Source organism: Trematomus bernacchii, unplaced genomic scaffold (assembly GCF_902827165.1).
Source record: "Trematomus bernacchii unplaced genomic scaffold, fTreBer1.1, whole genome shotgun sequence".
In the NCBI taxonomy this organism is placed as follows: domain Eukaryota; kingdom Metazoa; phylum Chordata; class Actinopteri; order Perciformes; family Nototheniidae; genus Trematomus; species Trematomus bernacchii.
This window is the reverse complement of record NW_022987381.1, coordinates 1-13,879: the sequence shown is the minus strand read 5'-3', so window position 1 is coordinate 13,879 and position 13,879 is coordinate 1. Positions and strand designations below refer to the sequence as shown.

The window sequence follows — 13,879 nt, the reverse complement described above, 5'->3', positions numbered from 1 at the left end:
CGTCGGCCCCCACCGCGGAGAATACACAGAAGTGCAGCCATGACAACCATTCTTCTTCGCTGCTTTTGTGGAGGAAGTTACAGCGCCACGTACAGGCTCGGCATATGTACTGCAGCTTTTCCAGCGGTTGGATGTAAACGGAGCCGTCTCGTGGAGCTTGACACAATCCGGTGTATATTGCGTGGGGACGGAAGGTTTTTTGCGGTTGCGGTTGCGTTACTCCGATGCGTTTTGCCGTTTTCGTGCTCGTGGAGCCGGGGCCTAAGTCTAGAGTGCTTTGATCTCAAAACAGAGTGCAGCAGTGCTCCCCAAAGAATGTTTTAAACTTGCCATAATTCCCAAACCCTACACTCCTCAGACATATTTTTTCATGAAAAACGTAGGAAAACCTCTCCTAGGTTGGAAAATTAAAAAAAATTAAGAAGAAATATTAAACAAAATGCCTCTTGAGGGCATGAAGAGACAAAAAGTCCACCTAGCTCCCAATTGATTCCCATGTTAAATCTTTCCGGAACTTTCTTCAGAACAGAGAGAAGTACACTTTAGACAAACTGCTCCCATCTCCACATTTTACACACAAAACCAAAAAACACAACATATATCAGTTCATTGGGGTTCCCTGATGCTCACGGTCTGGTCATTTTTTGATAGGAGCCATAGTTTTTGAACAGGTGGCAAAATTGTCAGATATAATCCTCAATGCATTCTTAATGGGACTCAGTGCTGCAGTTGGAAAATGGTCATAAGTCGTCACCATGGTAACCTTTCATCTCTGGGTTTACACACACAGGTGTTTGTAAACATTCATTCACTACTACTTACATTTAATGTCTTTATTTAACTCCTTCAGCCTAATTTCAGCTGCAGGAACCATTCAAATATCAAACTATTCAGCCTTTTCAGCACTTGATGGGAAACTTTCAACTTTCAATATGTTATACTTTTTAAAACATTCAGCTTTTTAAAGTCTTTTTTTAACATGGAAGTCATTGCAATGCATTTGAGCTGTAACAATTCACACACACACACTGCTTCCCCGCAGCGAGGCCCCCCCCGCCCTCCTGTTGATAGTCAAGAGCGTCAAGCTTCTCAAAACCCCCCCCCCCGATCGTTGGCACCCTGATAACAATTAATTTGTTTGTGTGTGTGTGTGTGTGTGTGTGTAGGTCAGGAGCAGAAGGAGAGGGAGGCGGAGCTTCACTCCCCCACACACATCGACGTGGACCGGAAGATTTCCTTCTGGGCGAAGTTTCTGGAACTTCAGGTAGGACCCTAAATCATCACGGTCTTATCGTCCAATCAGACGGCTCCTGTGTGATGATGATGATGGTGCTGATGATGATGTGTTGCCATGGCAGTGGAAGATGCTGACGGTCAAACAGGAAGACTCGGAGCACAAATACAGCTCCGCCCCGCTGGAGTGGATCACCATGGAAACCAACATCGCATACTGGCTGCACCCCTCCACCAATGTAACGCACACACACACACACACACACACACACACACACACACACACACACACACACACACACACACACACACACACACACGTGTAATATTCAGTGAAATGACGAATATTGTCTTCATTGTTTGAATAAAGGTTCACAGTTTGAATATGGTCTCTCTCCTGTGCTGCACTGTGATTGGCTGTTCAGGCTCAGATTCATCTGATTGGTAACCCGGTGTCATGGGGCGTGGCCAGCCTCAGCCTGCTGGCCTATCAGCTGCTGGCTGCCGTCTACCTGCTGAGGAGGAGGCGGGGCTTCAAAGACCTGCCGGATGGTACACACACACACACACAGACACACACACACACACACACACACACACACACACACACACACACACACACACACACACACAGACAGAGACACACACACACACACACACACACACAGACAGACAGACACACACAGACAGACAGACAGACAGACAGACACACACACACACACACACACACACACACACACACAGTAGAGCAGGCGCCCCCTGCTGGAGGTTAGAGAGAATGCAGATTTAACTTCAGGAGGCTTTATATATTTCTTACAAATGAATAGTAATTAATTAACTGTGTGTGTGTGTGTGTGTGTGTGTGTGTGTGTGTGTGTGTGTGTGTGTGTGTGTGTGTGTGTGTGTGTGTGTGTGTGTGTGTGTGTGTGTGTGTGTGTGTGTGTGTGTGTGTGTGTGTGTGTGTGTCCAGCTGCGTGGTCTCGTTTCCTCTCTCTGGGATGTGTGTGTGTCGGAGGTTTTCTGGTGAACTTCGTCCCCTTCCTGCTGATGGAGAAGACCCTTTTCCTGTATCACTTCCTGCCCGCCCTCTGCTACCTGCTGCTGCTCGGCCCCCCCCTGCTGGAGCACACACACACACACCTGCTCAGGTACACACACACACACACACACACCTGCTCAGGTACACACACACACACACCTGCTCAGGTACACACACACCTGCTCAGGTACACACACACACACACCTGCTCAGGTACACACACACCTGCTCAGGTACACACACACACCTGGTTATAATTACTTGCATTATTCATTATTTTGCTAAATAATCTATATTACTGTGTGTGTGTGTGTGTGTGTGTGTGTGTGTGTGTGTGTGTGTGTGTGTGTGTGTGTGTGTGTGTGTGTGTGTGTGTGTGTGTGTGTGTGTGTGTGTGTGTGTGTGTGTGTGTGTGTGTGTGTGTGTGTGTGTGTGTGTGTGTGCGCAGTGGGACCCCCCGCAGGGTTCTGTGTGTGTGTGTTCTTTTCGTCCTGCTCTCTGTCTTATTGGCGTTCCGGACCTTCTGCCCTTTGACCTACGGCAGCCCAGAGCTCTCGGCCAATCAGCTGCAGGCTCTCAGGTGGAGAGGCTCATGGGACATCCTGTACCGCCGCCGCTAGCCTGTCCCTGAACGCAGCACTGCTAGCCTGTCCCTGAACGCAGCACTGCTAGCCTGTCCCTGAACGCAGCACTGCTAGCCTGTCCCTGAACGCAGCACTGCTAGCCTGTCCCTGAACGCAGCACTGCTAGCCTGTCCCTGAACGCAGCACTGCTAGCCTGTCCCTGAACGCACCACTGCTAGCCTGTCCCTGAACGCAGCACTGCTAGCCTGTCCCTGAACGCAGCACTGCTAGCCTGTCCCTGAACGCAGCACTGCTAGCCTGTCCCTGAACGCAGCACTGCTAGCCTGTCCCTGAACGCAGCATGGATCTTCTAATGAGACTGTGATATTTAATGTAAAGTTTGATAGTTTTAAAGAATCTGTGAACAAAGAATGTGAATAAAGTTTTTTTTAAAGAAACAATAAGTGCCTTTTTTTTGAAGGAATGGAGGTGAGAGGTGCGTGACGATGACGTGTGAACAGAGAGGGCAAAGGACACACATCCTTTACTCAGGTAGAAGTACAGATACTCGTGTTTAAAAATACTCTGGTGAAAGTAGAAGTACTGACTAAACTTCTAAGTAAAGAGGCTTTGAAATGTACTTCAGTAAAAAGTACCCATAACTAGCAGCTGTTTTAAAGAGTACCTGAGCTCCCGCAGCTAGGGGGCGCCAGCCAGGTACCAGCCAGGTAGTTTCTGGAACTTCAGGTAGGACCCTAAATCATCACGGTCTTATCGTCCAATCAGACGGCTCCTGTGTGATGATGATGATGGTGCTGATGATGATGTGTTGCCATGGCAGTGGAAGATGCTGACGGTCAAACAGGAAGACTCGGAGCACAAATACAGCTCCGCCCCGCTGGAGTGGATCACCATGGAAACCAACATCGCATACTGGCTGCACCCCTCCACCAATGTAACGCACACACACACACACACACACACACACACACACACACACACACACACACACACACACGTGTAATATTCAGTGAAATGACGAATATTGTCTTCATTGTTTGAATAAAGGTTCACAGTTTGAATATGGTCTCTCTCCTGTGCTGCACTGTGATTGGCTGTTCAGGCTCAGATTCATCTGATTGGTAACCCGGTGTCATGGGGCGTGGCCAGCCTCAGCCTGCTGGCCTATCAGCTGCTGGCTGCCGTCTACCTGCTGAGGAGGAGGCGGGGCTTCAAAGACCTGCCGGATGGTACACACACACACACACAGACACACACACACACACACACACACACACACACACACACACACACACACACACACACACACACACACACACACACACAGACAGAGACACACACACACACACACAGACAGACAGACACACACACACAGGGTTTAGATAGTTCACTTTAGTCTCAGTTATCTCAGTGAGGTAAAGGACTCTCTGAGGGTTCAGATAGTTCACTTTAGTCTCAGTTATCTCAGTGAGGTAAAGGACTCTCTGAGGGTTCAGATAGTTCACTTTAGTCTCAGTTATCTCAGTGAGGTAAAGGACTCTCTGAGGGTTCAGATAGTTCACTTTAGTCTAAGTTATCTCAGTGAGGTAAAGGACTCTCTGAGGGTTCAGATAGTTCACTTTAGTCTCAGTTATCTCAGTGAGGTAAAGGACTCTCTGAGGGTTTAGATAGTTCACTTTAGTCTCAGTTATCTCAGTGAGGTAAAGGACTCTCTGAGGGTTTAGATAGTTCACTTTAGTCTAAGTTATCTCAGTGAGGTAAAGGACTCTCTGAGGGTTCAGATAGTTCACTTTAGTCTCAGTTATCTCAGTGAGGTAAAGGACTCTCTGAGGGTTCAGATAGTTCACTTTAGTCTCAGTTATCTCAGTGAGGTAAAGGACTCTCTGAGGGTTCAGATAGTTCACTTTAGTCTCAGTTATCTCAGTGAGGTAAAGGACTCTCTGAGGGTTCAGATAGTTCACTTTAGTCTCAGTTATCTCAGTGAGGTAAAGGACTCTCTGAGGGTTCAGATAGTTCACTTTAGTCTCAGTTATCTCAGTGAGGTAAAGGACTCTCTGAGGGTTTAGATAGTTCACTTTAGTCTAAGTTATCTCAGTGAGGTAAAGGACTCTCTGAGGGTTCAGATAGTTCACTTTAGTCTCAGTTATCTCAGTGAGGTAAAGGACTCTCTGAGGGTTCAGATAGTTCACTTTAGTCTCAGTTATCTCAGTGAGGTAAAGGACTCTCTGAGGGTTCAGATAGTTCACTTTAGTCTCAGTTATCTCAGTGAGGTAAAGGACTCTCTGAGGGTTCAGATAGTTCACTTTAGTCTCAGTTATCTCAGTGAGGTAAAGGACTCTCTGAGGGTTCAGATAGTTCACTTTAGTCTCAGTTATCTCAGTGAGGTAAAGGACTCTCTGAGGGTTTAGATAGTTCACTTTAGTCTCAGTTATCTCAGTGAGGTAAAGGACTCTCTGAGGGTTCAGGTAGTTCACTTTAGTCTCAGTTATCTCAGTGAGGTAAGGACTCTCTGAGGGTTCAGATAGTTCACTTTAGTCTCAGTTATCTCAGTGAGGTAAAGGACTCTCTGAGGGTTCAGATAGTTCACTTTAGTCTCAGTTATCTCAGTGAGGTAAAGGACTCTCTGAGGGTTCAGATAGTTCACTTTAGTCTCAGTTATCTCAGTGAGGTAAAGGACTCTCTGAGGGTTTAGATAGTTCACTTTAGTCTCAGTTATCTCAGTGAGGTAAAGGACTCTCTGAGGGTTCAGGTAGTTCACTTTAGTCTCAGTTATCTCAGTGAGGTAAAGGACTCTCTGAGGGTTCAGATAGTTCACTTTAGTCTCAGTTATCTCAGTGAGGTAAAGGACTCTCTGAGGGTTTAGATAGTTCACTTTAGTCTCAGTTATCTCAGTGAGGTAAAGGACTCTCTGAGGGTTCAGATAGTTCACTTTAGTCTCAGTTATCTCAGTGAGGTAAAGGACTCTCTGAGGGTTCAGATAGTTCACTTTAGTCTCAGTTATCTCAGTGAGGTAAAGGACTCTCTGAGGGTTCAGATAGTTCACTTAGTCTCAGTTATCTCAGTGAGGTAAAGGACTCTCTGAGGGTTCAGATAGTTCACTTTAGTCTCAGTTATCTCAGTGAGGTAAAGGACTCTCTGAGGGTTCAGATAGTTCACTTTAGTCTCAGTTATCTCAGTGAGGTAAAGGACTCTGAGGGTTCAGATAGTTCACTTTAGTCTCAGTTATCTCAGTGAGGTAAAGGACTCTCTGAGGGTTCAGATAGTTCACTTTAGTCTCAGTTATCTCAGTGAGGTAAAGGACTCTCTGAGGGTTCAGGTAGTTCACTTTAGTCTCAGTTATCTCAGTGAGGTAAAGGACTCTCTGAGGGTTCAGATAGTTCACTTTAGTCTCAGTTATCTCAGTGAGGTAAAGGACTCTCTGAGGGTTTAGATAGTTCACTTTAGTCTCAGTTATCTCAGTGAGGTAAAGGACTCTCTGAGGGTTCAGATAGTTCACTTTAGTCTCAGTTATCTCAGTGAGGTAAAGGACTCTCTGAGGGTTCAGATAGTTCACTTTAGTCTCAGTTATCTCAGTGAGGTAAAGGACTCTCTGAGGGTTCAGATAGTTCACTTTAGTCTCAGTTATCTCAGTGAGGTAAAGGACTCTCTGAGGGTTCAGGTAGTTCACTTTAGTCTCAGTTATCTCAGTGAGGTAAAGGACTCTCTGAGGGTTCAGATAGTTCACTTTAGTCTCAGTTATCTCAGTGAGGTAAAGGACTCTCTGAGGGTTCAGATAGTTCACTTTAGTCTCAGTTATCTCAGTGAGGTAAAGGACTCTCTGAGGGTTCAGATAGTTCACTTTAGTCCTCAGTTATCTCAGTGAGGTAAAGGACTCTCTGAGGGTTCAGATAGTTCACTTTAGTCTCAGTTATCTCAGTGAGGTAAAGGACTCTCTGAGGGTTCAGATAGTTCACTTTAGTCTCAGTTATCTCAGTGAGGTAAAGGACTCTCTGAGGGTTCAGGTAGTTCACTTTAGTCTCAGTTATCTCAGTGAGGTAAAGGACTCTCTGAGGGTTCAGATAGTTCACTTTAGTCTCAGTTATCTCAGTGAGGTAAAGGACTCTCTGAGGGTTCAGATAGTTCACTTTAGTCTCAGTTATCTCAGTGAGGTAAAGGACTCTCTGAGGGTTCAGATAGTTCACTTTAGTCTCAGTTATCTCAGTGAGGTAAAGGACTCTCTGAGGGTTCAGATAGTTCACTTTAGTCTCAGTTATCTCAGTGAGGTAAAGGACTCTCTGAGGGTTCAGATAGTTCACTTTAGTCTCAGTTATCTCAGTGAGGTAAAGGACTCTCTGAGGGTTCAGATAGTTCACTTTAGTCTCAGTTATCTCAGTGAGTCTCAAACGTTTTGACCACAAATGATGTAAACACAAATTTCCAAGGCACTCCTTTATAATTATTAGGATCAATAAAAACAGGTTTGAAATCATTCCAGTGTATACTATAGGACAGAAAACCAGACATATCGTTTAAAGTTGGGTATATGCTGGGTTAGGGTTAGGGGGCATGCCTAGAGGAGGTGACGTCCACCCCACATTTCAAACATGTTCATACAATACTGAATACATTTGAAGCCATTTTGAAGTATATTACCATGTCAATAAGTTTCTGTTTTTGTAGTAGATTTGTCTTTTGTAGAGATTTTTCATTTATTCTTTTTATATCAAATCTCGCCTAGGGCAGCAAATAGTCTAGACCCGGCCCTGGTGCTACGTAGGCCTCAAGAGCCTTTCTTGTGCTGGCAGACACATAGAAACAAGTTGCCGGGGCGCACTTCGCACACACTAAAAGATCACATTATGCTGGGCTGGAGCTTTGATGGAGTCAGGACTCAGAGAGACACGAGGAGAGCTGGAGCTTTGATGGAGTCAGGACTCAGAGAGACACGAGGAGAGCTGGAGCTTTGATGGAGTCAGGACTCAGAGAGACACGAGGAGAGCTGGAGCTTTGATGGAGTCAGGACTCAGAGAGACACGAGGAGAGCTGGAGCTTTGATGGAGTCAGGACTCAGAGAGACACGAGGAGAGCTGGAGCTTGATGGAGTCAGGACTCAGAGAGACACGAGGAGAGCTGGAGCTTTGATGGAGTCAGGACTCAGAGAGACACGAGGAGAGCTGGAGCTTTGATGGAGTCAGGACTCAGAGAGAGACACGAGGAGAGCTGGAGCTTTGATGGAGTCAGGACTCAGAGAGACACGAGGAGAGCTGGAGCTTTGATGGAGTCAAGACTCAGAGAGACACAAGGAGAGCTGGAGCTTTGATGGAGTCAGGACTCAGAGAGACACGATGAGAGCTGGAGCTTTGATGGAGTCAAGACTCAGAGAGACACGAGGAGAGCTGGAGCTTTGATGGAGTCAGGACTCAGAGAGACACGAGGAGAGCTGGAGCTTTGATGGAGTCAGGACTCAGAGAGACACGAGGAGAGCTGGAGCTTTGATGGAGTCAGGACTCAGAGAGACACGAGGAGAGCTGGAGCTTTGATGGAGTCAGGACTCAGAGAGACACGAGGAGAGCTGGAGCTTTGATGGAGTCAGGACTCAGAGAGACACGAGGAGAGCTGGAGCTTTGATGGAGTCAGGACTCAAAGAGACACGAGGAGAGCTGGAGCTTTGATGGAGTCAAGACTCAGAGAGAGACGAGGAGAGCTGGAGCTTTGATGGAGTCAAGACTCAGAGAGACACGATGGAGAGCTGGAGCTTTGATGGAGTCAGGACTCAGAGAGACACGAGGAGAGCTGGAGCTTTGATGGAGTCAGGACTCAGAGAGACACGAGGAGAGCTGGAGCTTTGATGGAGTCAAGACTCAGAGAGACACGAGGAGAGCTGGAGCTTTGATGGAGTCAGGACTCAAAGAGACACGAGGAGAGCTGGAGCTTTGATGGAGTCAGGACTCAGAGAGACACGATGGAGAGCTGGAGCTTTGATGGAGTCAGGACTCAGAGAGACACGAGGAGAGCTGGAGCTTTGATGGAGTCAGGACTCAGAGAGACACGAGGAGAGCTGGAGCTTTGATGGAGTCAAGACTCAGAGAGACACGAGGAGAGCTGGAGCTTTGATGGAGTCAGGACTCAGAGAGACACGAGGAGAGCTGGAGCTTTGATGGAGTCAAGACTCAGAGAGACACGAGGAGAGCTGGAGCTTTGATGGAGTCAGGACTCAGAGAGACACGAGGAGAGCTGGAGCTTTGATGGAGTCAAGACTCAGAGAGACACGAGGAGAGCTGGAGCTTTGATGGAGTCAAGACTCAGAGAGACACGAGGAGAGCTGGAGCTTTGATGGAGTCAAGACTCAGAGAGACACGAGGAGAGCTGGAGCTTTGATGGAGTCAAGACTCAGAGAGACACGAGGAGAGCTGGAGCTTTGATGGAGTCAGGACTCAGAGAGACACGAGGAGAGCTGGAGCTTTGATGGAGTCAGGACTCAGAGAGACACGAGGAGAGCTGGAGCTTTGATGGAGTCAGGACTCAGATGCGGCTTTCACACCGGCGCTTTTCACTTTCTAGCTCCTCGCGAGAGCTTTTCTGGTTCAGCTCCCGTTTCCCTTTTCAGCTCCCGCTCTGTTCACACTGCCCAGAGCTGCCGCTGCTGCGTCATGACGTCACAGTTTACGTCGCTGATTTTCTCCCACAACAACAACGGGCCGGGGACTGCGTCGGGTCGTGTTGCTTTTAATCATACGAAGCCAGATTAAATTAAATAACGACTTCTCCAACCTTATACTTTTCTCCAGAGTGCCGTGGTTCATTGTTTATTAATGTGTTTCAGCGGCATTTACCGATCGCTGCAGTGGCTGCACTTCCACGGGAGTTTATTCTCCCGTTAGCTCCGGGTTAGCTCACACGGCTCTAAAGTATTCACTGTCTGACTGTCACACAAGCAGCTGATACATATCCCCAATTCCCCTTAAGTGAATGTGTGTCAGTCTGAATTGACGCTGTTTGGCATCACAACGCTGTTATGAAAGTTTCTCTGGTATAACATGGGTGATGTTAGCATAGCAACCGAAGCTAAACTGACTACTTGCTAAGCCGTTTTCTATAGGCACATTTTACCGGCGTATTTTTCATTATGATTCTACTTGTGATAGTCGGACATGACAACCTGTGCAGCCCATGTATCTCCACAATGATCAATAACAGCGAACGGATGGTCAAAGTAAGGTTTCCTGCACGCCTCGACGTAAGAGACGTAAGCGACGCCGCGTCATAGCTCCGAAGCTCTTGCCTCTGGACCGACAATTTTTTGGAGCTGGAAGTGAACCGCATTCCGGAGCTATGACGTGCCGCCGCTGCGTGTGAACAGGAAAAAACCGGCGCTTTTCAGGCTCTAGCTCCCAGCAGGAGCTGGAAAAGCGCCGGTGTGAAAGGGGTAAGAGAGACACGAGGAGAGCTGGAGGTTTGATGGAGTCAGGACTCAGAGAGACACGATGGAGAGCTGGAGCTTTGATGGAGTCAGGACTCAAAGAGACACGAGGAGAGCTGGAGCTTTGATGGAGTCAGGACTCAGAGAGACACGAGGAGAGCTGGAGCTTTGATGGAGTCAGGACTCAGAGAGACACGAGGAGAGCTGGAGCTTTGATGGAGTCAGGACTCAGAGAGACGAGGAGAGCTGGAGCTTTGATGGAGTCAGGACTCAGAGAGAGACGAGGAGAGCTGGAGCTTTGATGGAGTCAGGACTCAGAGAGACACGAGGAGAGCTGGAGCTTTGATGGAGTCAGGACTCAGAGAGACACGAGGAGAGCTGGAGCTTTGATGGAGTCAGGACTCAGAGAGACACGAGGAGAGCTGGAGCTTTGATGGAGTCAGGACTCAGAGAGACACGATGGAGAGCTGGAGCTTTGATGGAGTCAGGACTCAGAGAGACACGAGGGAGAGCTGGAGCTTTGATGGAGTCAGGACTCAGAGAGACACGAGGAGAGCTGGAGCTTTGATGGAGTCAGGACTCAGAGAGACACGAGGAGAGCTGGAGCTTTGATGGAGTCAGGACTCAGAGAGAGACGAGGAGAGCTGGAGCTTTGATGGAGTCAGGACTCAAAGAGAGACACGAGGAGAGCTGGAGCTTTGATGGAGTCAGGACTCAGAGAGACACGAGGAGAGCTGGAGCTTTGATGGAGTCAGGACTCAGAGAGACACGAGGAGAGCTGGAGCTTTGATGGAGTCAGGACTCAGAGAGACACGAGGAGAGCTGGAGCTTTGATGGAGTCAGGACTCAGAGAGACACGAGGAGAGCTGGAGCTTTGATGGAGTCAGGACTCAAAGAGACACGAGGAGAGCTGGAGCTTTGATGGAGTCAAGACTCAGAGAGAGACGAGGAGAGCTGGAGCTTTGATGGAGTCAAGACTCAGAGAGACACGATGGAGAGCTGGAGCTTTGATGGAGTCAGGACTCAGAGAGACACGAGGAGAGCTGGAGCTTTGATGGAGTCAGGACTCAGAGAGACACGAGGAGAGCTGGAGCTTTGATGGAGTCAAGACTCAGAGAGACACGAGGAGAGCTGGAGCTTTGATGGAGTCAGGACTCAAAGAGACACGAGGAGAGCTGGAGCTTTGATGGAGTCAGGACTCAGAGAGACACGATGGAGAGCTGGAGCTTTGATGGAGTCAGGACTCAGAGAGACACGAGGAGAGCTGGAGCTTTGATGGAGTCAGGACTCAGAGAGACACGAGGAGAGCTGGAGCTTTGATGGAGTCAAGACTCAGAGAGACACGAGGAGAGCTGGAGCTTTGATGGAGTCAGGACTCAGAGAGACACGAGGAGAGCTGGAGCTTTGATGGAGTCAAGACTCAGAGAGACACGAGGAGAGCTGGAGCTTTGATGGAGTCAGGACTCAGAGAGACACGAGGAGAGCTGGAGCTTTGATGGAGTCAAGACTCAGAGAGACACGAGGAGAGCTGGAGCTTTGATGGAGTCAAGACTCAGAGAGACACGAGGAGAGCTGGAGCTTTGATGGAGTCAAGACTCAGAGAGACACGAGGAGAGCTGGAGCTTTGATGGAGTCAAGACTCAGAGAGACACGAGGAGAGCTGGAGCTTTGATGGAGTCAGGACTCAGAGAGACACGAGGAGAGCTGGAGCTTTGATGGAGTCAGGACTCAGAGAGACACGAGGAGAGCTGGAGCTTTGATGGAGTCAGGACTCAGATGCGGCTTTCACACCGGCGCTTTTCACTTTCTAGCTCCTCGCGAGAGCTTTTCTGGTTCAGCTCCCGTTTCCCTTTTCAGCTCCCGCTCTGTTCACACTGCCCAGAGCTGCCGCTGCTGCGTCATGACGTCACAGTTTACGTCGCTGATTTTCTCCCACAACAACAACGGGCCGGGGACTGCGTCGGGTCGTGTTGCTTTTAATCATACGAAGCCAGATTAAATTAAATAACGACTTCTCCAACCTTATACTTTTCTCCAGAGTGCCGTGGTTCATTGTTTATTAATGTGTTTCAGCGGCATTTACCGATCGCTGCAGTGGCTGCACTTCCACGGGAGTTTATTCTCCCGTTAGCTCCGGGTTAGCTCACACGGCTCTAAAGTATTCACTGTCTGACTGTCACACAAGCAGCTGATACATATCCCCAATTCCCCTTAAGTGAATGTGTGTCAGTCTGAATTGACGCTGTTTGGCATCACAACGCTGTTATGAAAGTTTCTCTGGTATAACATGGGTGATGTTAGCATAGCAACCGAAGCTAAACTGACTACTTGCTAAGCCGTTTTCTATAGGCACATTTTACCGGCGTATTTTTCATTATGATTCTACTTGTGATAGTCGGACATGACAACCTGTGCAGCCCATGTATCTCCACAATGATCAATAACAGCGAACGGATGGTCAAAGTAAGGTTTCCTGCACGCCTCGACGTAAGAGACGTAAGCGACGCCGCGTCATAGCTCCGAAGCTCTTGCCTCTGGACCGACAATTTTTTGGAGCTGGAAGTGAACCGCATTCCGGAGCTATGACGTGCCGCCGCTGCGTGTGAACAGGAAAAACCGGCGCTTTTCAGGCTCTAGCTCCCAGCAGGAGCTGGAAAAGCGCCGGTGTGAAAGGGGTAAGAGAGACACGAGGAGAGCTGGAGGTTTGATGGAGTCAGGACTCAGAGAGACACGATGGAGAGCTGGAGCTTTGATGGAGTCAGGACTCAAAGAGACACGAGGAGAGCTGGAGCTTTGATGGAGTCAGGACTCAGAGAGACACGAGGAGAGCTGGAGCTTTGATGGAGTCAGGACTCAGAGAGACACGAGGAGAGCTGGAGCTTTGATGGAGTCAGGACTCAGAGAGACGAGGAGAGCTGGAGCTTTGATGGAGTCAGGACTCAGAGAGAGACGAGGAGAGCTGGAGCTTTGATGGAGTCAGGACTCAGAGAGACACGAGGAGAGCTGGAGCTTTGATGGAGTCAGGACTCAGAGAGACACGAGGAGAGCTGGAGCTTTGATGGAGTCAGGACTCAGAGAGACACGAGGAGAGCTGGAGCTTTGATGGAGTCAGGACTCAGAGAGACACGATGGAGAGCTGGAGCTTTGATGGAGTCAGGACTCAGAGAGACACGAGGAGAGCTGGAGCTTTGATGGAGTCAGGACTCAGAGAGACACGAGGAGAGCTGGAGCTTTGATGGAGTCAGGACTCAGAGAGATACGAGGAGAGCTGGAGCTTTGATGGAGTCAGGACTCAGAGAGAGACGAGGAGAGCTGGAGCTTTGATGGAGTCAGGACTCAAAGAGAGACACGAGGAGAGCTGGAGCTTTGATGGAGTCAGGACTCAGAGAGAGACGAGGAGAGCTGGAGCTTTGATGGAGTCAAGACTCAGAGAGACACGATGGAGAGCTGGAGCTTTGATGGAGTCAAGACTCAGAGAGACACGATGGAGAGCTGGAGCTTTGATGGAGTCAGGACTCAGAGAGACACGAGGAGAGCTGGAGCTTTGATGGAGTCAAGACTCAGAGAGACACGAGGAGAGCTGGAGCTTTGATGGAGTCAAGACTCAGACGAGACACGAGGAGA

The 13,879-nt window shown here is 48.6% G+C and overlaps 1 protein-coding gene across 1 annotated transcript; it reads left to right on the top strand.

Moving 5' to 3' along the window:
- Positions 1–1,126: 1,126 nt before the first annotated feature.
- LOC117484994 (protein O-mannosyl-transferase 1-like) lies at positions 1,127–3,289 on the top strand (the record flags this gene model as incomplete). The annotated part of the gene is made up of 5 exons (XM_034133542.1): positions 1,127–1,264; positions 1,359–1,472; positions 1,659–1,785; positions 2,204–2,381; positions 2,721–3,289. Coding segments are annotated over 5 exons (729 nt in total), but the record flags the coding sequence as incomplete, so codon positions are not given.
- Positions 3,290–13,879: the final 10,590 nt, after the last annotated feature.